This window comes from Trichosurus vulpecula, chromosome 3, assembly GCF_011100635.1.
Source record: "Trichosurus vulpecula isolate mTriVul1 chromosome 3, mTriVul1.pri, whole genome shotgun sequence".
Taxonomy (NCBI): domain Eukaryota; kingdom Metazoa; phylum Chordata; class Mammalia; order Diprotodontia; family Phalangeridae; genus Trichosurus; species Trichosurus vulpecula.
This window is the reverse complement of record NC_050575.1, coordinates 151276951-151302283: the sequence shown is the minus strand read 5'-3', so window position 1 is coordinate 151302283 and position 25333 is coordinate 151276951. Positions and strand designations below refer to the sequence as shown.

Here is a 25333-nt window from a genome sequence, read left to right as displayed (position 1 = left end):
AAGGAGGAGGAGGAGAAGCAAGCCCTGAGAATCTTCAACAAAACCCAAATGAAAATGCTAGCAGTCTGCCCCTGTTTGAATGATCTCCACTTCTGAATAAAGTGGGTAGAAGGCAACACTACTCACAATGACAGGGCTGTTCAACCAAAGCTAATTCTAGGAAAACTAGAAAGCAAGGCCCTCCCATAGTAGAGGGCATGAAAACACATATGTACCCACAAGAAGCTGAACGCTGTAAATTGTCTTGGACTCTCTGATGAATTGAGAACTGTCCTTGTGGTATTGGATCTTTCTGCCTAAGCCAAGGCTATAGCTCTTTCCTTGCATAAAAAACTCTGGTGGTGACTTGTGTTTCTGAATAATGCTTTCTGATTCTGGTCTATTGGCACAGAAAAACATATGCTATTAACTGACTTGGTGCTTCTGGTCCCTTCCCAAATGAGTACTTACTATCCAGCCACAATTTTTCCTAGGAAATCCTACTTGGTGCTATAGTTGAGGCCCATCACAGGAAGATCCCATCCTAGACCCCATCCAGGATCAGGGATAATAAAAGTAATAGTTTACCTTTGTGTAAAAATGAGTAAGTATAAAGTTTCCTACTTTGATGAGTATGTAAGTGTAAAAAGTTTAACTGCTAAAGTTTTAAAGAATTTTGTACCTGTGTAATAACTGAAAAAAAATTTCCACAAAGATCACTGGGAAAATTTGCTATTCTGAAAAATCAGTTATTCAGATCATAGGTCTACCTTTCAATTTTGAAAATACAGTTTTGATCAGTTAAAATATAGTCAAGTAGGATTAATAATTTAAATGTTACCATTATTAAATTAATTCAATCCTCTTATTTGGCAAAAAGATTTCTTGGAATAAAAATAGAGAGGGATCTGTGTTGAAAATGAGAGCCATAAAAGAGATCAGAATTTTACAGACTTTATCTTGTGTTTTCAAAATCTTTAATCGTCTTGATCATGGTATTTACCTGGAGGTCATTTTGAGGATTCCAGTCAGAATCAAAAATGATGCATGTATCAGCTGCAGTTAAATTAATGCCCAGCCCACCAGCTCGAGTGCACAAAAGAAATACAAATCTGTCTGAGTCAGGTTTACTAAACCGATCTATGGCAGCCTGTCGAAGGTTTCCTCGGACTCTTCCATCAATTCGCTCATACAGATACCTGTCAGGTTGAAGAACAACAAATTCATGAAGAAAAACATAAACAAAATGAAAATAAACCTACTCAGATGCAATTCTGTTTTCCTACTCGGATTTATGTATAATTTTTAAAATTAGGGAAGATATGTTTCTCATTAGATTGTGAGCTCTTATGTGGCTATTTTCCATAGTACTTACAATAGTGCTTTAAACATAATAGGAGGTTAATAAATATCTGCTGAATAAAATTCAGAGGGTATGCAAAATTAAATCTATGAAAACATCATGGCCACCACACAGATACTGAGTGCTTGTTATAAGCAAGGCTCTGTATAAACCACTCTGGGAGACATACAAAGTTTTAAGTCAACTGGTCTGTGCCTTCTAGAGCTTGTAACTTAGTCATCTATGCAGTTATTCAGATGTATAGGTGAAATATTGGAGTAAATACTCTTTTGTGGTCTAGCTAAACAAACGATAGGTCTATAACTAGCAGGTGATGCATGGTAACTATAATTTGCTGACCCAATCTGATTATAACACATAATACACATTGAGAAATCCTTTCCAACACGAATCTTTTTTAATTACTTCTTGTGTACAATGAAAATTTTAAAATCCGACTGTACACTATTTTCATCGTAAATAAGGAAAGGAAAAGTGAGTTGAATTATATCCGATTTCTGCCTCAAGCATCAACTTCCTTTGAACTCCTCTCTTTCCTTTCAACCTCAAATATTCCAATTACCTAAACAAAAGTTGCGCATTCCAAAACAATAAAAAAGACTTGCATTTATATAGCATTTTAAGATTTGGAAAGAGCTTTATAAATATTATCTCATTTGATCCTCACAACAACTTTGAGAGACAGATTTAAGAAGAAATCAAAAACCAAGTGAAACAAGGTAAAGATGTAAGAAAAATACAGTAAAAATCTGAAAATGGATACTATATTCTTGACATTTCTTTCTTTTCCTACGGGGTTCAAAGCATGTTTCACTGACAGGTTAAGGCATTACCTCTATTTCATCTTTAGGTCTTGTCCACACAATAGGAATGTAATTTCTAGAAATGTGTCTTCAAAAAAATTGGATGTCCCAAATGGTTAATTATAATGGGGTTTTTTTGGTTTTGAAAATAAATTTTATTTAAATAAGCACTCAAATACATTACATAACAAAATCTTTTTTAAAAAACTGGTTCATGTTATTTAAGGTGGAATTGACTACCTGTTGCTTAATAAGTTGCAAGCTCCATATTTTACTACATGGTTGCTTGATAATTCAAAATTTATTCCCTTTTAAAAATTTTACATGAGGTAAAAAGCTGGCTTTATAGCATGAGTTTTCATATGTGTGTCCCTCAGATGGGGCACTAAATTAAATTTGGTCAGATCACACTGGAGAGTGATGTGAAATAAGAAATCAAATGTTTTGCCATTTCTCCAAAATGAAAATCCTCCCTGACTGTGTGGCCATCAGGGGATTCCTATTTTCTGTTACCAAAGGTTATTTTGGTGTGATGGCTACAGTTTGGTCACTTTAGACTACTCTAAATTCTGAGGTAAGGAAAAAGACAGCTGAGATGGTTTTATAATCTCTTAGATGGAGAGGGAACTCTGTAGAAGGAACACCATATAACATCTGGACATATGTGATCTCAGATGTGACTAGGGCTTGGACTTGACTTTTCAATAGTCTAGGGTTCGCCCTCTGTTTAGATGAGGGACTTCAAGATTAAATGGCATACTTCTTTTCAGTTTATTATACAAACTATGCTAGTATAGGTTAAGCAGAGGACCTCAAATGGTTACATTAGATAAGCTGTGAGGTTTTAAAATCTGTGACAAGGGGCAGAAGGACAATTTTTTTTTACTCATTCTAAGTAAATCTCACTTAAGCTACAGTGAGCCACAAACACTGAAAACTATGATACTTCAGCTGGTCATTCTTAGCCAGTTGTGTTTTGATGAGATACTGTTGCCATAAGTTCTTGACCTGGTTATGCAATTCAGTACTACCGTAGACAGGTTTCTTCTTAAATGTTATCAATAGTTTCTTTTGATAAAGATTACTTCCTTGGATAGTAGTAAGGGTCTTCTGGCTTCTCTGTTGAATTCTAATATGGATATAGTTCGCAATCTGAGAAAGAAGCTAGTATCACCTTTATGTGAATCAGCAAGCGTTGTAAGAGAGAAGGTTCTTGCTATGATTCCTTTTCCTTGGTGGACACAGCATGAGGAAAGCATTGGTGGAGAAAGAACAAAAGGGATGGAACATCTGGAAATGAGGTGGCTCTACAACATGGGTCTAACAAACTTCAGTTGGAGGGCCCTCGCCTATTTTTGTAAGGCTGGCTAAGAATGGCTTTTACATTTTAAAATATTTGGCTCATGGATTTAATTTGTTGACCCCTACTCTAGAGGAAATTCTCCACAAAAGCTTAGTTACTTAGTTACAATATTTTATCTCTTAGAGTAGCAGGAAAAGACATAGTCAGTATTCATAAGCATTTGTTAAAATGCTTTGTGCCAGGCACTGTGCTAAGTGGATACAAAGAAAGGCAAAAGACATTCCCTACTCTTAAGGAATTTACAATCTAATGGGGGAAGAAAACATGCAAACAACTATGTACAAACAAGCTATATACAGGACAACAGAAAATAATTAACAGCAGGAAGGGACTAGAATTAAGAAGGATTGGGAGAGGCTTTACGTAGAAAATAGGCCTCTAGCTGGGACTCAAAGGGAGACAGAAGTGAAAATGAGGAAAGAGAGCATTGAAGGCATGCGGGACAGTCAGTGAAAACGCCTAGAACTGAGAACAAGGAAAATCGAGAAGACCAGTCACTGGATTAGAGGTAAGGTGTCAAAAGACTGGAAAAGTAAAGGTGGGGCAATGCGTGATTTAACCACTGGAGTTCATTAAATAGGGGGGTGACATGGTAAGACCTGAGCTTTAGGAAAATCATTCTGGTGACTGAATGGAAGATGAACTGGAGTGGGGAGAGACTTGTGGCACACAGACCAAAAAGCAGGTTATTGCAATAATCCAGGCATGAGGTAATGAGGCCTGCATTAGGGTGGTGGCAGTATCAGAGGAGAGAAGGGAAAGTATTTGAGAGATGTTGCCATGCTGAAATTCATAGGCTGTGGCAACAGATTACATACAGAGGGTGAGAGACAGTGAGGAGCCAAGGATGACACTGTAAGAGTGGGGGACTGGGAGGATGATGGTGTCTTGGACACCAATAAGGAAGTTGAGAATCAATCAATAAATTAACACTTATTAAGCACCTCCTATGTGTCAGACACTAAGTGCAGGGGATACAAAAAGAGGCAAAAGAAACTCACAATCTAATGAGGGAGACAAAAAGCAAACAAATACAGACAAACAAGGAAGAAAATACTAGAATTAAGAGGAGCTGAGAAACTCCTGTAGAAGATGGAATTTTAGTTGGGACTTAAAGGAACTCAAGGAGTACAGTAGGTGGAGATGAGGAAGGACAGCATTTCAGGCATGTGACACAGGCAGAAAAATGCCTGGAGCCAAGAGATGGAGTGAATTGTTCAAAAGACAGGAAGGAAGCCAGTGCCACTGTACTGAAGAATATGAGGAGGGGGATGAAGTGGAAGATCAGAAATGTGTGGGATACAGAGTAATTGGTTATGAAGGGCTTTGAACTAGCCAGTGACATTGTACTGAAGAATATGAGGAGGGGGATGAAGTGTAAGAGCACAAATGTGTGGGATACAGAAGAATTGGTCATGAAGGGCTTTGAACTCTAAACAGGATTTTGTATTTGATCTTGGAGGCAATGAGGAGCCACTACAGTTTATTGAGTATTGAAGTGGGGGTGACATGATCAGACACTGCTTTAGGAAAATCACTTTGTTGACAGAATTGAGGATGGACTGGAGTGAGGAGAGATTTGAGGCAGGCAGACCTACCAACAGACTATTTCAATAATCCAGGCTTGAGGTGGTGAGGCCTGTACTAGAGTGGTGGCAGTGTCAGAGGAGAGAGAGGGGGCATATTACAGAGGCGTTGCAAACATGAAATCGAGAAGCCTTGGCAAAGATTGTATATAAGGGCTGAGAGATAGTGAGGAGTCCAGGAAGTCCAAGGAGGCCTAGCACTGGGCCTAGCACACAGTAGGCACTTTACACATGCTTGGTGATTAAAGATCTATTATATGAAAGGCTATATAATTAAGAAGATATTTTCTATTATTTGATCTCATTAACACTCATAATAAGCTAGTGTTTTTTAATGGATAAAAATCTACTCCATTAAAAACTACAATTGAATCCTACCCTTCATCTTGATATCACTCCAACTCTCTCCTCCATTTCCCACAGTTTTTGACCATGGGGGCTCTTTTCCTTGCCAAGGCCAACCCTTCTTCTGTGCCTTTGATCCTATCCTCTTGTTTTTTCAAGAAATCCATAACCTCAAAAAAATCCATAATGTCAATCATTCTTTCTGCCTCACCTTCAATCTCTTCCTATCAGTCAGTCAGTCAACAAACATTTTTAAAGCAATTATGAAGTGGCAGGTACTTTGCTAAGTACTGGGGATACAAGCATATGCAAAAAGAAAGCATCTCTGCCCAGAAGGAGCTTACTTTCTAATAGGGGAAGACAAAACATAAAAAGGAAGCTGAAATGGAGGGAGGAAAAGTGTGCACCTGAGTCAGGGTATGGTGGCAAAGTCTACAGAATTAAGGAGGGGTACTCTGGAGTCCTTCCCCAAAGTGGAGGTTCCAGGAAGAACATACCAACAGGAGAAGGGGCTCTCAGGAACAGAATCTGGAGGCAGCTGAAATATAGTAGAATAGTCTGGAGAATAAAGGATGTCAGGTCTGGGGACCTTCCGGTTCCTTAACTACTGCCCCCAAAACATGTAGAAGTTTCCCTCATCCTTAAAAAACAAAAACAAAACAAAAACCAACCTTGACTAGACACTATCATCCTCCCAAGTTATTATGCTATACCTCTCTTCCCTTTCACAGCCAAACTCCTTGAAAAAGCAGTCTACACTCTCTGCTTCCACACGCTGAACAATTCTTTGAAATCTGGCTTCTGACTTTATAACTCAACAAAAACTGTTCTTTCCAACATAACAAAGATTTCTTAAATGCCAAATCTTTCCTCAGGCCTCATCGTCAAAAACCTATCTGATGTATCTGAAAATGGTGACCAACCTTTCTTCCTATGTATTCTCTTTGGACATTTCTGATAATACTATCTCATGGTTCTCCCCACTTGTGTTACAGTTCCTTAACAATCTCCTGTTTTTTATAATTTATATTATGCCCCCTAACCGTGAAAGTGTTCTAAGGCTCTGTCCTAGTCTCCTACCCTTCTCTTTTTACACTTTCTCCTGGTGACCTCATAGTGTCCCAGGGCTTAATTTATTATCTCTATGCCAATGATTTCTGTATCTATATATCCTGAAACAAATCTCTCCATAGAGCTTCGATTTCATATCACCAATTGCCTATTGGACATTTCAAATCAGATGCCCCAGCGACATCTCCAATTCAGGTACTTAAACCAGAATGCATTTTCTTTTTCCACTTTCCCCTGCACCCTCCCTTTCCCCCACCCTTCATCCCCTGGCCATCTTGCAGTCTTTCGCTTTCCAGACTTACCTATTTCTACAAAAGGTACTACAGAAATTTTCTTAAAATTGTACTCTATGTTTTGGATATGAGCCGGTCAAAAACAATTTCATTAATTAAAACTATTCTAATTTAAACAATTTTCTGCTTGGAAAAAGTCCAAATTGGCAGGATTCCCTTATGACCCTGGAAATCTCTCTAACATAAGAAATTAAGAGTTATAATTTATAGCATTTCAAGGTAATAGACAAAATTCCATAATCAAGATTGAACAAGGGTTCAACTATCAACTAAGATAATAGTTCAACTGATACTTTCCTTCATCAAATGGAACAAGAGTCATTTAACTTTTGTAAACCTTTGGAGAATGATTTTTTAAATGATCCTGACTCTCTTCAACCATTTCCTTCAGGACTCTCCAAGTACACTTTCATTAACTGAAATAATCAGACTCCTTTCCTTCTCTTAGTTTGACTAATAATTTAATGTGATTAATGTGTAAGGGGAGGTAAGTGAGGGGTTTCCCAGATATTTCAGCAAAAGGATGATGGTATACAAAGGCTAAAAAACAGAATAATTGAAAGATAAAGGGAACAGTCTTCAGATAGAAAATAGGTATTCCCATCCCAAAAAGGAAGGGAGGAAAGAATATCTCAGTTGCCGATGAAGAGGTCAGCAAGACACTGAATGTACCTTCAGGGAATAAACAGTATTCACATCTTTGTCCCTAGCCACTAATTTTCTTTTTTTTTCTTTTTCTTTTCTTTCTTTCTTTTTTAGAAGATGGGATTATATTTTTTTTGGAGGGGGAAAGGCAAGGCAATTGGGGTTAAGTGACTTGCCCAAGGCCACACAGCTAGTAAGTGTCAAGTGTCTGAGGCTGGATTTGAACTCAGGCCCTCCTGACTCCAGGGCCAGTGCTCTACTCACTGTACCACCCAGCTGCCCCTCTAGCCACTAATTTTCAAAAGATTCCCAAGGGCATATAGGTGGTGAAAAAGACTGAACTAAAACTAACCACCCTAAAACTACATATGTCAAGAGGCTTATGTAGGGAAAGGATTTTTGAGAGAGGAAGAATTTGTCAAAATGCAAAGGGTGTTTGTCCTAGCTAAAAGGGCTTAGGCACACTGCAGCTGAAGAAAGCAAAGTACCACCCCCCACGACCAACCAGCAGGTGAAAGTGAAAAAAGACTACAGCTGCTCAGTGAAGAGAGGCCAGAGGGGTTATCTATCCAGCAGAGACATAGCACCCCGAGAAGCACAGCAGTCAAACAACCTGCAGCAGCAGCAAACCTTGGTGAATGCCAGCAGTCACTTAGTGATGTGACTGGCACAGTACAGCTACAGTGGAGCCTCGTGATGACAGCCAGCATAGCCACCTAGTAACCTGCTTGATCCAGTCCAGAAGGAGACTGACCCTTCCAGCATACTGAAGTCAGTTGCCCAATCCAGTGGAGATGAACAGTGGGGTAGTGAACTTGGTGAGGATACTCTGGAGAGAAAATAGGCACTAAGGCCCTGTGAGTTCTGAGTATCCTTGACCACATATATCTCCTATATGTGTGCCTCACTAACAATGTACTTCAAATTCATGCCTGTTCCTCCCCTCTTCTGAATTTTAGGCGTATTTGTGGGAAAGTATACCTCTGAATTTGGGGGAGGGGGAGAAACTTTGTACCTACTTGCAATGAAAATAAATTTGCTGCCTTGACCTAGTGGGGTTAATGTTTGCATTGTTTAACAGATAATATAAACTAAGGTTGGCACACATTTGACTAATAAAGTTTAATTGCTAATATTGAGAAGTATAAATAATATTATTATTTCCATCACACTAAGTAATGGTAAGTTGGTTTTGTGCATGCACCGTATGTTGCACTACTGTCCTTGCTAAGTTATTTGAGGAAATGTCTTTGAAAAAGAACCGAGTCTACTAGTTGATTAAGGGGAAGCACACTAGTGGTGCATGTTCTAGTATTTAGGGGACTCACGATCTAATGTTTAAGAGAATAAACAACCAAACTGTTATACCTAGAACCTTGTAGTTCTGTAGAAGTAGTCTGGGAACCTAACCAGCCCAATGGTGGTGTGAGTTTTCAAAGGGTGGAGTTACAAAGGCATGAGAAGTCCTGATCTCTAGGGACCCAAAACCTTGTCCAGTCACCTCCAAAATTCTACCAAAAAAGAGAACAGAGTTCTAGCTAAACATTTTACACAATTTCTTCAAAGAATGCGATTAGGGCTTTGTAAGGGTCTGTGTGTGTATGGTGTGGTAGTACAACGCACTAACTAATTAAAGAAAGACTGATATAAGACTTCTTTTTCGGATTAGTCCAAAGGATTCATACTAGCATACTGAGAAAAATACTGCTTTAATATTTCTAAAAGAGGGAGAGGGTCTGTGTAGGGATATTAATTTGCTTCCTCAGAATCACGTGCATCCAGACTCCCAGGTTTGTAACCTCAGCATTATCCTTGACTTTTCCATCTCCCTCATCCCAATATCCAACAGACATCCAATCAGTTGCCAAATCTTGCCATTTCTACCTCTACAATATCTCTCATAGCAATTATGACTAACACAAAAATATAACCTGAGTTCAGGCCCTCATCACTACTTGCTTGCACTCAAGGTATGGTCTCCTAATTGGTTTCCCTTTCTCATGTCTTTCCTAGTTCCCTTCCATCCTCTGAATAACTGCCAAAGTGATTTTCCTTAATTAAGTATAGATTTGATCATGCCATCCCCTATTCAATCAACTCCTGGAGCACTACCTCTAGTATAAAATATAAATTCCTATAGTTTTGGATCAACTTGGCCACAACCATTTTTTTCTACGCTCATGTATGGACTCTTTCCCACACTTTATGGTCTAACCCAACTGGCCTTCTCTCGATTCCACATAGTACTACATTTTCTGTCTTCATGCCTTTGTATTGGCCACTGCTGGAAAGAAGTCTATCGTCATCTCTGTCCCACAGAATAACCTCTGTTTCTCACAGATGGAAGTCAAGTACTCCTTTCTCTATAAGGCCTCTTCAGTTCTCTCCAACTGCTAGTATTCTCCCTCCTTAATTATTGTGCATTTATGTTGTATTTATTCTGCATATACTTATATGTGTACATGTGGTCTCTCCTGACAGACTATAAGCTCCTTGAAAACACAGAGTTTGATTTGTTTTTTGGTGCTGTATGCCCAGCACCAAATACAGTGCCTTGCCTGGCACAGAGTATACACAATAAATTCTTATTGATTGGTCACTAAAATAAATTGTTTCTTATCCTAGGCAAAGAGCAAATCTATGTGATAAAATAGTGGTGGAAACAACATATAAAATTAAAGACTATGGACATTACTCACAAGTTTTTTCTGTGGATTGCAACTTGTTTTACCTCTTATGTATAAGATAGTCCTCCAAAATGTCAAGGCAGCGCACCATCTGGGAGAAGATGAGCACTTTATGTCCACCTGCTTTCATTTTTGGAAGAAGCTTATCAATGAGGACTAATTTGCCAGCAGACTGGATCATTGCTTGAAGATGAAAGTCAGGAGCAGCTGGGTTATGTGTTTCTTTAAATTCCCCAAGTATTTTCTCCTCAGCACCTGTAAAATAAATATGAGCACACATAATCTACATAAAAATACCAACTCCTGACTGTTTAATATTCATTATCTGTACTGATGGTTATCTATGTAGCCAAGGAAAGGTATCTCAGCCTGGGCTCTTGATCCATCTAATGAACACACAAATATGATATGAAATTTGGGTACCTAGGACAGAAAAGTTAAGCATATTGTAAAAGACTTGACGGTATATTACAGTTTGCAATTCTACCGTAGATACCTTTGATAAGATAAGGGTGGTTACAGCATTTTCTGAGTTCCATCATAGTGTTAACTAAATTAGGTACATTAGCTTGTCCTGCTCCTTTGGATAAAAATGCAAAATTCTTTTCCAAGATAGCCCGGTAATATTTCTTCTGAATATTAGTAAGTTCTACTTCAATTATAGTTTCCTCTTTAGGGGCCAACTTCTTTTCTACATCTTCTTTTAATCTTCTCAACATCATTGGTTTTAAAATGGCTTGAAGCTTTTGCACCTGCAGAAAATGTTAAATAGCTGTAATGGGTATTTATATAAAAATAACAACAAAGATAAGAAACTTAATGTCCTTTATTTAGAAATTACCTGTTCTTCTGTTTTAAGATCCCCAAATTCTTGCATGAAAGTAGATTCAGAGGGAAATCGTAAGGGCTCAAGAAAATGAAGAAGACTGAATAATTCTTCAACTGTATTCTGAAGTGGCGTACCAGTCAAAAGCACCTTGTGTTCCTGTATCAAATCAGAATAGTTCACACATCGTTTTTTCTTAGCACCTAAGTCAACTAAAGACTTGCTCTTACCTTTTCAAAAACAGGTTTGCATATCAAAGAAACATATTTGCAAATCTAAGAAACACATTTATACACATCAAGTTCTTCAAAATGTAGTTGAAAATTCATATCTAGTAAGTCCTCCCTAATTAACTTCACCCAAATCATAATACTTTTATTGTGTATTTCTTGAATGCTTCTTTAACACCATGTTAATTTCTACCTATTGATATGGTGCTTAAGTGAGCTTATGGCTCACTTCACGTGTCATTGGTTTCTCAATTGGAAGACAATTTCTTTTAAGAGCTGGAGCAATAGCCATTTCTTCCGTAACTTCACACAATTAAAATGAAAAAATATTTACCAAGTATCTACTATGTGCTCATGGAGCTTACAATCTAGTAGGGGTATACAACATATAGAAATCATTGTAATATAAAATAGGATCTTAACAAGTGCAGTAAAGGTACAAAGTACTATGTTAAGTTTGAAAAGGGAAAGGTATTTTCTGCATTTTCACAGAAAAGGTGGCATATGAGCCTATTCCTTAAAGAAGGGGTAGGATTTGAGGAGGCTAGAAGAAGGGGCAGTTGAAAAGGAGAAGTGAATGCTGGACTCTAAGCTAATGAAAGTATAGAAATCTACCTTCATTTTTGTACTTGAATGAAGTTAATCCTGTTACAAAAAAAATGTGAGATTCCAGTTTTTAATTTATATAAACTAAAATACAAGTGTTAAGAACTGATTAGAATAAATCAGTCAAGAAGCACTTATTAAATGCCAACCATGTGTATACCATTCTGTTAGGAGCTGAGGATACAAAAATCAAACGTTAATATGGTGGTCCCTGACTTCAAAGAAGTACACACTCTAGCTAGGGTTGGGGTCAGATTGTAAAGGGCTATAAATGCCAAACAGAGGAATTTGTACTTAATCCCTAATGTACTATTAAGCTACTGGAGCTTACTGAATAGGGGAATGACATGGTCAGATTTGAGCTTTTGGAAAACTGATTTGGCAGAAGCATGAAGGGCAGATTGGAGAGGGAAGAAATCAATTACTTACTACAATTTGGTTAAAATCACTTTTATTTTTGAACTATTTTTTTCTAACCAGGAAAATAAATTCCCCCAATTTTTTATGTTATCACCAGGAATTATAACTCAGAGTTTCTTATTTAACAAACACTAAAAATACAACAGTTTAAAAAGAAAATTTACTATTATTGACTACCACCATGCTAAGATATAGAATCTATCCACAACGACACACATGAAGAAAGGTATACATCTGAAAGCAATGCATGTTAACAAGATTCTTTCATGATTTTATATCTTAGAGCAGGAGATCTTAACCTTTTTGTGTCATGCACCTGTTTGGACAGTCTGGTCAATCAATCAACTAGCATCAAGTGTCTTCTACATGCCAGACACTATACCAAGTGCTAGGAATACAAAAAAAGACAAAAAGTAGTCCCACTTCTCTATGAGCTCACAGTCTCTAGTGAAGCCCTATGGACTTCTCAGAATATTTTTAAATGCATAAAATTAAATGAAAATGATCAAAAATGAAAAGTAATTTTACTTAGTTATCAATTTTTTTTAAAGTTCATAGCCCCCAGCTTAAGAACTCTGCCTTAAAGCACATGATCTGACTTTCCTATGGTTTGCATAGCAATTTACACACTGAGTGATTAAAAACTGCCTAGTCAGGGGCAGCTAGGTGATGCAGTGAGTAGAGCACTGACCCTGGAGTCGGGAGGAGCTGAGTTCAAATCCAGCCTCAGACACTTGACACACTTACTAGCTGTGTGACCTTGGGAAAGTCACTTAACCCCAATTGCCCTGCCTTCCTCCCTCAAAAAACAAACAAAAATTGTCTAGTTGAAAAAATTAACACAACTAAGATAAGAAATGGTCAAGAATTTTTAAATTTTTATTTTCATGAAATATGATGCCACCAACTGGATATCTGTAGAGAATCTAGTACTACCCTGAAGTAACCCAAATATTTCCTTTCTCCAATCAACACAATGTCTTATTGTCTAGTTCCCAGCAAGCACAGAATGCCCACTATCAGCTGGATGCTGACTGCACATCCCTGGTATCCAAGACTTCATTACACTCTAACCCTTAGACATACCATCCTCTTTCAAAGGGGACTACCTACCCTACCATTACTCCTTAACATCCTTGGGGCCTTGCCATATGTTTTGTTACTTTCTCTGCCTAACTACTATCTGGCCTTTCCACCTGCTATGAACCAAACATGAACATGACCTCTCCTTTATGTGCTGTCTCCCCCAATTTGAATGTGAGCTCCTCGAAAGAAGAGACTTTCTCAACTTTCTTTGCTTAGTGCAGTATTTTGCACAGAGCAAGGGCTTAATAAATATCATTTCATTCCATTCTATTTTTATTTCATTCCATTCCACAGATTTACAGTTAGAGGATACCACAGATCTCAGAGACCAGTTAATGCAAACATATAGCTATTACCCAAATAATTGGTCATAAAAAGAATTATAATCTTTACTATGTGAAAGACTGTTTCAAGTCACAAAAAAATAGAGAAAAGTATGGCTTGGCTTGCTGCCATAATGTTTTCCTGTGGCCTCCTGGTCACTATTGTGAGATGAGCATACTGGTTTTGGAAGGTCCTTGCCAAGATGTCGAACTGGGGACACTGGTCTGTGGGTCTGCTATGTTTGAGTTTCAATAAATGCTTTAACTCTTCTACTTAGAGAATTCCTTATATCCTGAGATTCTGGACCATTCAGGCATATTCATGGTTATCTTTGAAGTCATGAATTCTGCCTTACTGATATAGTTGGTTAGTTTTCCTGAACTGCTTTTTCCCTTTTTTTTATCCTTTATTATACAATATGGTTCTTGGGTTATGGGGGTGAAGTGGGTTGGGCATTATGGAAAATGCTGGTGATATAAAAACAAAAGATTAAAAAATATAATTGCTCATTTGCTTTTAAATTCTAGGAAACCTTTTCAATAGAAATTATATTAATTAAAAAGAAAAAGACAAAAACAAATCTCTACAAAAATAAAACCCCTAAGACACTTCCACTATTTGAGGACTTTAAAATATGAGAAAAACACAAATACCTGAATTCGAAATCAAGAAATCAAAAGCAAGAAAGCTTAAGATCACAGATAATAGTAAAATAAATATAATCTCCCCATTTTGAGAAACAAGGTTCAACCTTGGCCCTCTCCATCTGACTAAAAAAATTTCAGTATATAAATAGGTAACAAACTGAATCAAAGTTAAAAAAAGAATTTACTCACCAGATTCATGAGTTTCAGACCTTCTAGGAGTTTGCAATTTTTATTCTTTAATCTATGTGCTTCATCAATAATCACACATCGCCATTCAATTGCATTGAGCTCTCCACAGCCTCCCAGAATCATTTCAAAAGTGGTGATTATGGCCTGGAACCTGTATGCTCCTCTAATAATACGCCCCTAGAAGTTTATTAACAAATTTAACAAATTGACAAAACACCTAAAGGCCATACCTCAGGTTTCATTTCATTGTCACTAACATAAAATGATGTTTATCTTATATATTACATGCTTTTTTTCCACTGACAGGTTAAAATCTAAGAAAATTATTTGCATCATAAAACTTTGAAAATGTGTAGTAAATTAATTAAAAATTATATGGCTATGTGCTTTTCAAGAATATTATGGTATATATTTACAAATAAATTTGTGCATATTATGTAATTCATTACAGTATTCAAAGAATTTTTTCTAGGAATATACACACATATATGTATATATGCATACACACATATAACAGAATATCTTTTTTAATTTAGCAACAAAATTTGCCCAATCAGATTTTTTTCAATATGTGTATTTTACTATTTAAAGATATCTTGCAGTTGTTGGTCAAAAAGCCTAAGGCTAACAAAGTCCACTGTAAACTAAAATACCAAAAACTAATCATTTACAGTGTGACTATATTTCTGATTTCATAATTTCCCTTGTAGTGGCTGACCTTGGGAATTAAACCAGGAACATCTTAGAAGGGAGAATGAGGGAATCATGTGTTCTGATTTATCTCAACATTAGACAGCCATCCTCAGGGCAATACTGTATACTAGACATAAGCCAACTGTATATTAGGCACAACACACATACTATTAAATCTCTAAAGAAATCACATTTTCATTAATATGTTCTGGTAGTTGTTTTATAGAACTGGAATTAGAAGACCTGGCTTTGAATCCTGCATCAAATTTTATGTGAAAACAAAGTAGTGAATTTGAAGTCAGAAATCCAGAATTAAAACTGAACCTCTCTCAATTAATACATTTGTGACCATGGGTGAATCACTTAACCTCTCTGAGTCTCAGTTTCCTCTTGTATAAAATAAGGGTGCATGATAGCAAATTCCTTCCATTTTTAAATCTATGATATAGTGTGATGCTTATTCTCAGAACCTCAAATTGTTCCTCTATAAAATGACAATAACAATACTTGCTCCTGTTCACAACAGGATTGTCGTGAGGAAAGCCCTTTGCTGTTGGGGTTGTACAAACTTTAAAGTGTGGCATTAATGTAAGTTGCTGCTGTTGTTATCACTATTATAAGTAGTAGTAGAAAGCTCAGATAAGATCCCTAAATGACTAATCATATCGATTATTTTTTCAATGTTGATTTAAGGGATTTGTCATTTTGCTACTTGACTGGTATCAACTACAAACTTTCAAAAAAGCATGTCTGGTATTCACCATTAACAGATACTATCATCCTGGATAAACAATTTACAGTGACACACCTTTTTAAAGAGGAAGCTCTGAAAGCATTTACTTTTCCTAAACTTAAAATTCAGAATAATTCTAATAATAATGATAATAGTGAACATTTACATAGTAAATACTATGTAACAGAAACTGTGCTTAGCGCTTCACAATTATTAACTCATGGGATCCTCACAACAACCCTGGGAGATAGGTGTTATTATTATTCTCATTTTACAGATGAGGAAGCTGACGCAAGCAGAGGTTAAGTGACTTGCCCATGGTCACACAGCTAGCAAGTGAGGCTGGATTTAAACTCAGGTCTCCCCGGGAAACACCAAGCTGTCTAGAATCACGTCTCAGTACATGAAACATCTTCAATCAATTTTAATATGGAATATTTTAAGGTAAAATAATTTGGGTAGTATAATTTTTAATATATCACAAGGGATTATGATATTTTTGGTTATTTAGCGAATAGACATGTTTGTTATACACAGTAGAAATATGAAGATGCTTTACTGCCATATTACAATGTGAATTACATAAGGCAAATATCAAAATGAATCACAACCTTGAGATCAAGCTCCTTAGCTCCCCAGAAACTAGTTCCTTTTTAAATTCAGAGAGTTGTAGTAGCTATGTGACCCTGGGCAAGTCACTTAACCCTAATTTCCTCTACAGAATGATTAATAATAATAATAATCAGAGGGTTGAATTATATCACCTCTAAGATTTACTAAAGCTCTGAAATTTTCTTATTTCCATCACATGGTTGAAAAAACACCACACCCATTTTTCATTCTTACCACCTGTTTAACCCTATGCAAGTCATTTTACCTCTAGAAATCTCAGTCTCTTCATCTGCAAAATAAGAGGGTGTGGTTAGGTGGCCTGTGAAGTCCCTTCTAGCTCTAGATCTATACTGATATTATTAAGAATAAGATACCATATACAAAAATACACAGTAAGATGTCCTGATCTGCATGGAGGTTGAAGAAAGGGCTGAAATGGTCAAAATCAGTTTTCTTCTTCTTTTTTTTTAATTAGATTTTTTATTTTTAGTTTCCAGCACTTAGTTCTACATGTTCTTGAGTTTCAAATTTTCATCCCTCCCCCCCAAGATGGCATGCAGTCCGATTAAAATCAGTTTTCAATAATGTGTTTGGAAATACTCAAAGGATTCCAGAATATTTATCAAAATTTGCATGTAGCCTTAAAGTTGATAAAAATAGCTGTGGCTATCGGAACAAAGCCAATTTTAATATTTTATATCTATAATAGGTAGATAATAAGATGTAAATGAAAGGCAAAATAACACACTAATAATATAACCAAAAATCAATAGTTATCACCATAATTATACCTCAACTGTAATAACAGCAACTCTTTAGGTACTTTCATAATTTTAAAGACTCATAGCATTGAAGGATTAATTAAAAGATCAAATATTATGCTAAGATATTAATGAAATAGAGGGTTTTATTTCTTAATTTGAACAAATTACTTTCAACAAAAAAGCAAATGTCTTTTCCCTACGATTAAAATCTCCCTTTTCATGTTTTCTGGCCTGTATTTACTTCCAAGAAATTCTTTCTTATGTTGCTGGTATTCACCATTAACAGATCCTATCATCCTGGATAAACAATTTACAGTGACACACCTTTTTAAAGAGGAAGCTCTGAAAGCATTTACTTTTCCTAAATTTAAAATTCAGAATAATTCTAATAATAATGATAATAGTGAACATTTACATAGTACATACTATGTAACAGAAACTGTGCTTAGCGCTTTACAATTATTAACTCATGGGATGCTCACAACAACCCTGGGAGATAGGTGTTATTATTATTCTCATTTTACAGATGAGGAAGCTTCACATTTTCATGTCCTATGTGTTTGGGGTGGGAAAACATGGTAAATTCCTGGACTAAATGGTCAAAATAAAATAGGAAATGTGGCTCCAGGAGACAAAAGAGTAAACCATTCAAGCACTGTTTAATAACAGTGCAGTTAATTTTTTTTCTTGCCAAACATCTAATGTAAAGGAGAAAAATATTTTGGTGGCAGCTCTTTATCAGAATAGAATGGGTCTTACCCGGCTAAGATTTCTAATGGGTAACCTTGAACTGAGAAATTAACCATATTAATTGCAGAGAAACTGTCTCAAATTATCACAAGCTAAATGGATTCCAAATTCAATTTTCATTTAGGAAAAAATATTTTAAAACTCAGCTGGCTGGAATATTTAATCCACTTAAAAATAATTTAGTGAAAATTGCCTATTTTTCTATGTAAGTCTATGATGCTGGAATCAGGATAGTTCTCACTTAAATAGGATACCAAATAAAAATACCTATAAAATGGTTAATTTGTTATTTCATGATTTGTGTGTTCATTATTTAACTGAACAAAAAAAGAAATATAATGTATAATAAAGTAAGATTTAGGAAGGTAATTAAAATTTATCTCTAGCTTAGATGTTAATAGCAGGTATTGCATATATCCCTTTTCCAATGTGTCCATTCAAAGTCGTTATTTTTTTCTGAGGTGAGATGCAAAAGTACCATTATAAAATACCTGTGAGTCTCTGAAGTACATCTCATACTGCTGTATCATCTGCCTGCTAACCAGGCTCCCATGATACACCACAACATTAAGATCAGTCCATGTGCGAAATTCTCTCTCCCAGTTTGTAATAGTTGAAAGTGGCGCAATGATCAGAAAAGGCCCCCTTATGCCGGTCAGAAGTATTTCGTAGAGGAATGTGATTGACTGAATTGTTTTGCCAAGACCCATTTCATCAGCTAAAATGCAGTTTCGCCTGAAAAACACAGATATATTTTCTTATCAAGATACTATAAAGATATAACTCTTCATGTAGAGATTTTTCCCAAGACTCAATACAGTGAAATGATGAAAGTGCAAATTAAAACATCACTATTCAGAACAACTAATCAGAGTTGAAATGGTGGAGAGTATGTTGAAGACTTTAAATATCACAGTACTATGTAGGGAATGTAAGGGATAGGTTTGGACCTATGACTTCAGTGACAGGGAACTAATTAACTCCCAGATGAGAAAACTCTCTTTACTAGTGCAATTTACAATTTTAGAGAGATTAAGTGACTTGCCATAAATTGCACAGCCAATATCAGAGGTGGAACCTGAACCTAGGTTTTCCCTGGCTTCAAGGTAAGCCTTTTGTCTACCTCTTCATTAGTTTGGAATATAAAACTGAATAAAATTATGTTCGTTGTTATTCCAAAACAAAGATACTACTGTTAATTTCCAGTGTTAATGTGAAGCTTTCCCTGATTCTGCTAGCTTTAAGTAACCTATCCCCACTGTATTTTCTTATAGCATTTTGTCTGTGCCTAGAAATTATTTCAAAAATGTTTATTGAACTGAACAAATACACTGGAACCTTTTTTGTAAAAAAAAAAAAAGGCTATGTCATCTTTATATATAGTTGTTTCAAGGGATATGAGGGACTGCCCCCCCCTCTATCCCTTATAGGATATCTGAAGCCTTATAATAATGAACTGTGTTATAAAGGGATTCTATTGCATTTCCCTCTCAAACAAAATCATGAGAGACTATACTGAAAGTAATAATGTAAACATATTTGCCAATTTTTTGATTGGAGTTATCTTTTGGGAATAATAAAAATTAATGTTCATGAAATGTAAAGCAGTGGAATGACATTTTCTGGGTGTCAGGAATCACTGGGGACCCATGTGAGCCACCATCACTAACTGAATTTTGAAGAGATACTTAAATGATCTGTACCCCAATTTACTCACTGTAAAATATGCATTAAATTTATCATTACTAATTACCTCTGAGAAATATCATATGTATAAAAATGTTATATCTAATAATTATTATATAAATTTTTACACTGACACTGATGTAGTTATTTGTTCTTGCTGTCCCCAATACTGGCTTCCTTTTCAATCATGGAACTATTTATTTTTTCTCTGCGTCTCAGTGTGGGTGGGTGGCAAAAAGAGGTGATACCTACAAAACATTTTGAGTAACTTGGAAGATAACTTTTTGGAAACTTGGAATATCTTGTATTAGTATACTACTTGTAGTGGTGTAGTATATGTCCCCAAAGTCTCTGGGACACCTGTTCACTACTTGGGTCTTACACCTTCCAAGTTACTCAAAATGTTTCATAGGTATCATCTCTTATTGCCACCCACACTGAGATGTAGAGAGAAGATTAATAGTGCAATGACTGAAAAGGAAGAGAGTAATAGGGATAGCAAGAGCAAATAACAACATCAGTGTTAGCAGTAATAAAAAATTTAACATTATATAAGCTATTAAAGCACAGCATTAAGACCTTTGAGACATCCTGTATTATTTATCATGTTTCGCTATTTTGTACTTCATCTTGGTCTTTGACTCAATTCTAAATGTCAGTTTTAGTTTCCTGAATTCCTATGTCAATAAATAGAGCCCTCATCCTTCCAGGTGTAAATGCTGATGATTCACCAGCTCTAATTACTGCCAGGCATGATAGAAGATAATTTATATCAGTTAAGATGATATTATGAGGAAAGGCAGTCTCTTTACTGTTCAAAGGGAATGATATTTTTAATATATTTATCCAATCATAATCAACATATTGACTTATTTACATACTGATATGCATATATTAAAGCTAAAAAAATCTCCACATTTGATATATTAAAATGCAACCTAAAATATATTTCTGTGCCTATCTCACTTTAATTAATAACAAAGATTATGATAACTTTACCACCAATATAACAATAGTGTTTACTTTTTACTTATTATACATGTCAACATGTTATGAATTTTGTGTATCTATATGTGTGTGTATGCATTCACCAAAATGACAATACTTAAGAACTGATATTAAAAACAGAAAACATACCTATTGTACCAATTAAACAATAGCCAGTTGAGTCCTTCTAGTTGATATTCCCTGAGCTGGTTGCCGTTTTTGTATTCTCTGGATTGCTCTATTTTTTTCCAAGTGTTGGGAGGAGGACGGTCCTTTGAGGCAGAATAAAAAGCCGAATATGCTTACAAGAATCCTCTATTTGTCAACATTTTATAATAGGGCTTTAAAAAGGTGATTATTAAAATCAGAGAGGCCTATCTCCAATACATTTAATTATTCTAAACAGCCAACAAACAATATTTTTAATATTCAAGGTATAAAACATTTTTTCAAGACTATTAGCTGAGTAACAACAACACAGTTTAAAAGAAAATTATGTTTAAATTTAATTCACTTCCTTTGGCATTTTTGAAAATATTTTATTGTTTTACTCTGGACAGGACATGGGACTCTCTAGGGATAACAGTTTATGTAGAGAAATAAGACTTTCTGTCCTTAGGCCCAAATTAAAAACTCAAAAGATGTCTTGGGAACTAGGAAGATAGTAACAAAGGTCAACAGGATTTTCAGATTGTTTTCTGCTACAAAAATGATAAAAGGAATATAATATTGTTATTCTGTTCCTTTATAATTTCTGAAACCAAAACTACCAAAATAATTATTTTGATCTGGGTAAAATATCAGTGAATGAAGACAATCCAAGGACTGAAGTACAGTTTCCACGAACATGGTTGAAAGCAGGACTAGTTCCAAACAATTTTATTATAGCTTTCCAGTTCAGTAAAATTAGGATTCACTAAAGAAAATGAATTTTATAAAATAATGCCCAGTAATAATAGAATGAACTCCTATTTATGGAATAACTGCCCTTATAATGTTTTCTTTAATAAGGGCCCTCTAATATGAATACCTATTCTAAATCATACGTTTGTGGAAAAGTGCTTCATTCTCACTCAGTGATGTTTCCTTAAAAAATTCCTTTGTTACCAGTACTTACACACACTTATGCTAAAGAAAAAAAAAACCCATGTAAAGATTTTTCCTTTAAACTATTTTACATTTAAATGCTACTTCATTTATTAACAACAGTACTACAACACTAAGAAATTTTGATACCTAAGCAATTATGCATCAAGTCAGAAGGGTGTGCTTGCTTACTGAACCACCTCTGCCAAACAATAGAGTGGCAATAATTTATTTGGTAAGACGAACAGGGTACCACCTGCCACATAAAAAATTAAAGAACAAACACTTTCCCTAGGACAGTAGGGCTTGACATACTTCTCTCTCAGCTATCTGAACCCTGCATAGTTGCAGATTTGCAGGATAGGGGATGGTGTGTCAAATAGGCTGGAATAAGTTTACATGCCACTTGTGGGGCAACAGAAAGAAGAGGTCCTGAGAGAAGAAATAACAGTATGTTAATCTCCTTTATAGAGAACTTCCTCATCTTTTTTTCTTCTTATTTTAATATATACAAGAATAACTATATCAAAATAAGGGTCAAATGGTGACATCCAACCTTTTCTGGGACATCAGCTTAGGAACTGCTCTAAACTCTTATGATGGAGTTGGGTGAATTTCCAGAAGTAAGTTCACTCAACCTTTTCTCTTTACTAAGGAAAATATTAAGAAGAGTCTGACCCTAAAATTATATCCTGGAATAGAGGGATCAAGAATATAAGTTAAAATAATGGTAAGGCTGATAGATATTTTAGACTTCATTAACAAATTGGATATAAATCACTTTAGACATCACTGCTGGGATCAGATGGGACTCTGCCCATAAAATCTAAAGAAACTCAGTGATGAAATTACAAAACTGTTGCCAAAATATGTAATTTTTTATTGTAACCAGCCACTGTGGAAGCAGAACAGCATACTGCTAATGTCAAACTCATCCATAGGAATGGCTCTCAATATCACTTACATATATGACAAGTGTGTGGATAAGTGCTAGAATCACTGGATGTAGAAACTAAATCAATTTAGGAAAAAAGAACATGGAGGTCAGTATGATATAGGAGTTAAGAGTAGGGGGTAGTGAGAAGAAAAAGAAAACCCAAATTCTAGATGATGCTCTGTCACTAAATAGCAACACACACTATGAAAGCACACAATTTGTTTGGGCCTCTGTTTCCTTATTTACAAAATGAAATAGATGAAATAATCTCTAAGGTTTCTTTGCTAACTCTAAATTCTCTAAATAGATTGTTTCAAAAATTGGGTTATTATGTTTTCACTAATCTGCTAGTGTTCTTTGAGATGCTAAGAGGTAGAAAGGGAAATCAGTATACACAATTTTCAAACAATTTAGAATGTTAGACACAAAAAGCCATTAAGTTGCTAGGGATTCATGAGAATATTTAATTATGGATAGAGAACTATTTTATATAAAGTTATACACTGTAGTGATTGGGTACTTCTCTGAATGGAGAAGTTTATTAACTATAGAATTTCCCTACAGATCGGTATTAAAGTTATTTAATATTTAATGGTTTAGAAAAAGTATACAAAGAATATATCATATGCTTTCTAGGTAGCTCTATGCCAAAATCTCAAAAGGCTACATGAAAAAGCAGAAAAAGTAAGTTTCAATGTTAGCCAATATAAAATCCATAAAGGAAAAACACTTTAAAAACGATGGACTCACATGAATAACTATAAGATGACAGGCTCCCCATAATCAGTTAGAACCAAAAAACCCAAGGTATATGAATCTGTTTAAATCACAAACCAGAATGAGATGATAAATGGTCCACAAAAGAGCAACTAAAAATATTCTAAAAGTGTTCATGGTAATGGAGAACCTTTTATGTATGAGGGCAAATTAAAACTGGGATTCTACTGAGTAAATACAAATGTTTAACATAAAATGTAGTCAAAGTTTACAAATCAATCAACAACAATTAAGCATTACTTTGTGCTAACACAATGCTATATACTGTGTATACAAATACAAAAGTGAAACAGTCAAAGTCAAAACTTACATTTTACTAGGGGATACAACAGACACTGGGGAGTAGTGGCAAGGGAAGGGAACTTTGGTCTAAGCATTGTGAGTATAAAGTCACTGGTATAGGATTCCAACTTATATCTGATCTTTCCTAATACTGAAACAAATCTACACTTCTATTATATAAGCAATTAAGTGACACAATTCTGTTACATGTCCTGTTTTATTTAAGGTTTCTTTTGGGATTTCTCATTTTATAATGAAAATAGTTAAAAGCACACTGGATGTGAACAGAGTGAAATGCCAGCTTAACCTTGGGTAAATCACCTCTCATCTTCACTCCTTAGTTTCCTCATCTGTAAAGTGAATTGACTACAGCAGGTGTTAAGGTCCCTTCTAATGCTACAATCTAATCTTCCCCAAAATATGTTAGACATTCTGTGTTATTCTTAACTTTCTCCTTTAAATAAAGATAAAAAATGAATATTTAAATATTGATTATTGTAAATTTCCAGATTACTACTAGTTACATATTAGCTTCTTTTTTCTTAATCCTGGATATTTTGAGGTGTTTTTCCCCTTCAACTGTTCAATTTTTTTTTAGTAGATGGCATGATTTCTTTCTTTATTTTTTTGTTTTTGGAGGGGGGAATGCAGGGCAATTGGGGTTAAGTGACTTGCCCAAGGTCAGCTAGTACGTGTGTCAAGTGTCTCAGGTCACTTTTGAACTCAGGTCCTCCTGACTCTAGGGTGGGTGCTCTCACTGTGCCACCTAGCTGCCCCGGGCATAATTTCTTAAATGTAGCTGCTACTGATAGTTACATGTTTATAAAAATTCAGCACTGTTTCCTTCTATTTGCTACCTTCACTTCTTTGAATAGTAGACCTACTTTCAAGTTGGAACTGATTAATATTTTTGCTATGGTGCCTGCATTTTGACCTACTTTACAAGTTGATGAGGAAAGTGATTTATAAACCTTAAAAGTGTTACATAAATGCTTATCACTGTAATCAGGAATACTTCAAACATTCGCCTTTTTGTAGTCAACTTCCTTCACTGAAGCCAAGTGCTTCCCCTCTGTGACTTGGGAGGCAGTCTTCAGGAGCTGTTGTGGTCCCCAAATTCTCACCCTCTGACCAACCTGGTGATGAGCCACTCAAACGCAAGTAGGCTAGTCTCCAGATGGCAGATATACAGCACACATCACTGAGTTAATATCCAAGTCTTTTGAGTTTGGTAGGGCCAAAGCTTATATTCTGCAGGAAGTATCTTTTAGGAATCCAGGGTCACCTCCGTATTATGATAAGGCATCCCAGAATAGGGGTTTAGTGAAGGATTATCAATATAAATAATAATGATAAACTAGTACTTCTTAGAACATTGTTATCACATGAGTAACTCTGTAAGATATGCCTTTTTAAACTATTCTTACACAAAATATCACATTTTAAAAACACATTTAACAACAAAGCAGTTTCCTCACAGTTCTCAGTGACTTACAAATATATGCTCTCCTCACCCAAATAATTAGGGACTTTTATATAATTATTTATTTAGCTATAATTATC

The 25333-nt window shown here is 35.6% G+C and overlaps 1 protein-coding gene across 3 annotated transcripts in view; it reads right to left on the bottom strand.

Moving 5' to 3' along the window:
• Positions 1-25333, bottom strand: part of CHD9 (chromodomain helicase DNA binding protein 9) — a 193978-nt gene that overhangs the window by 66115 nt on the left and 102530 nt on the right. For all 3 annotated transcript variants that reach the window (XM_036751098.1, XM_036751099.1, XM_036751100.1), the window contains 7 exons: positions 20839-20960; positions 18507-18750; positions 14464-14640; positions 10977-11120; positions 10632-10887; positions 10180-10390; positions 983-1178 (listed from right to left, as the gene is read on the bottom strand). In XM_036751098.1, coding sequence (XP_036606993.1) covers positions 983-1178; positions 10180-10390; positions 10632-10887; positions 10977-11120; positions 14464-14640; positions 18507-18750; positions 20839-20960 — 1350 coding nt within the window. The remainder of the gene's footprint in view (positions 1-982; positions 1179-10179; positions 10391-10631; positions 10888-10976; positions 11121-14463; positions 14641-18506; positions 18751-20838; positions 20961-25333) is intronic.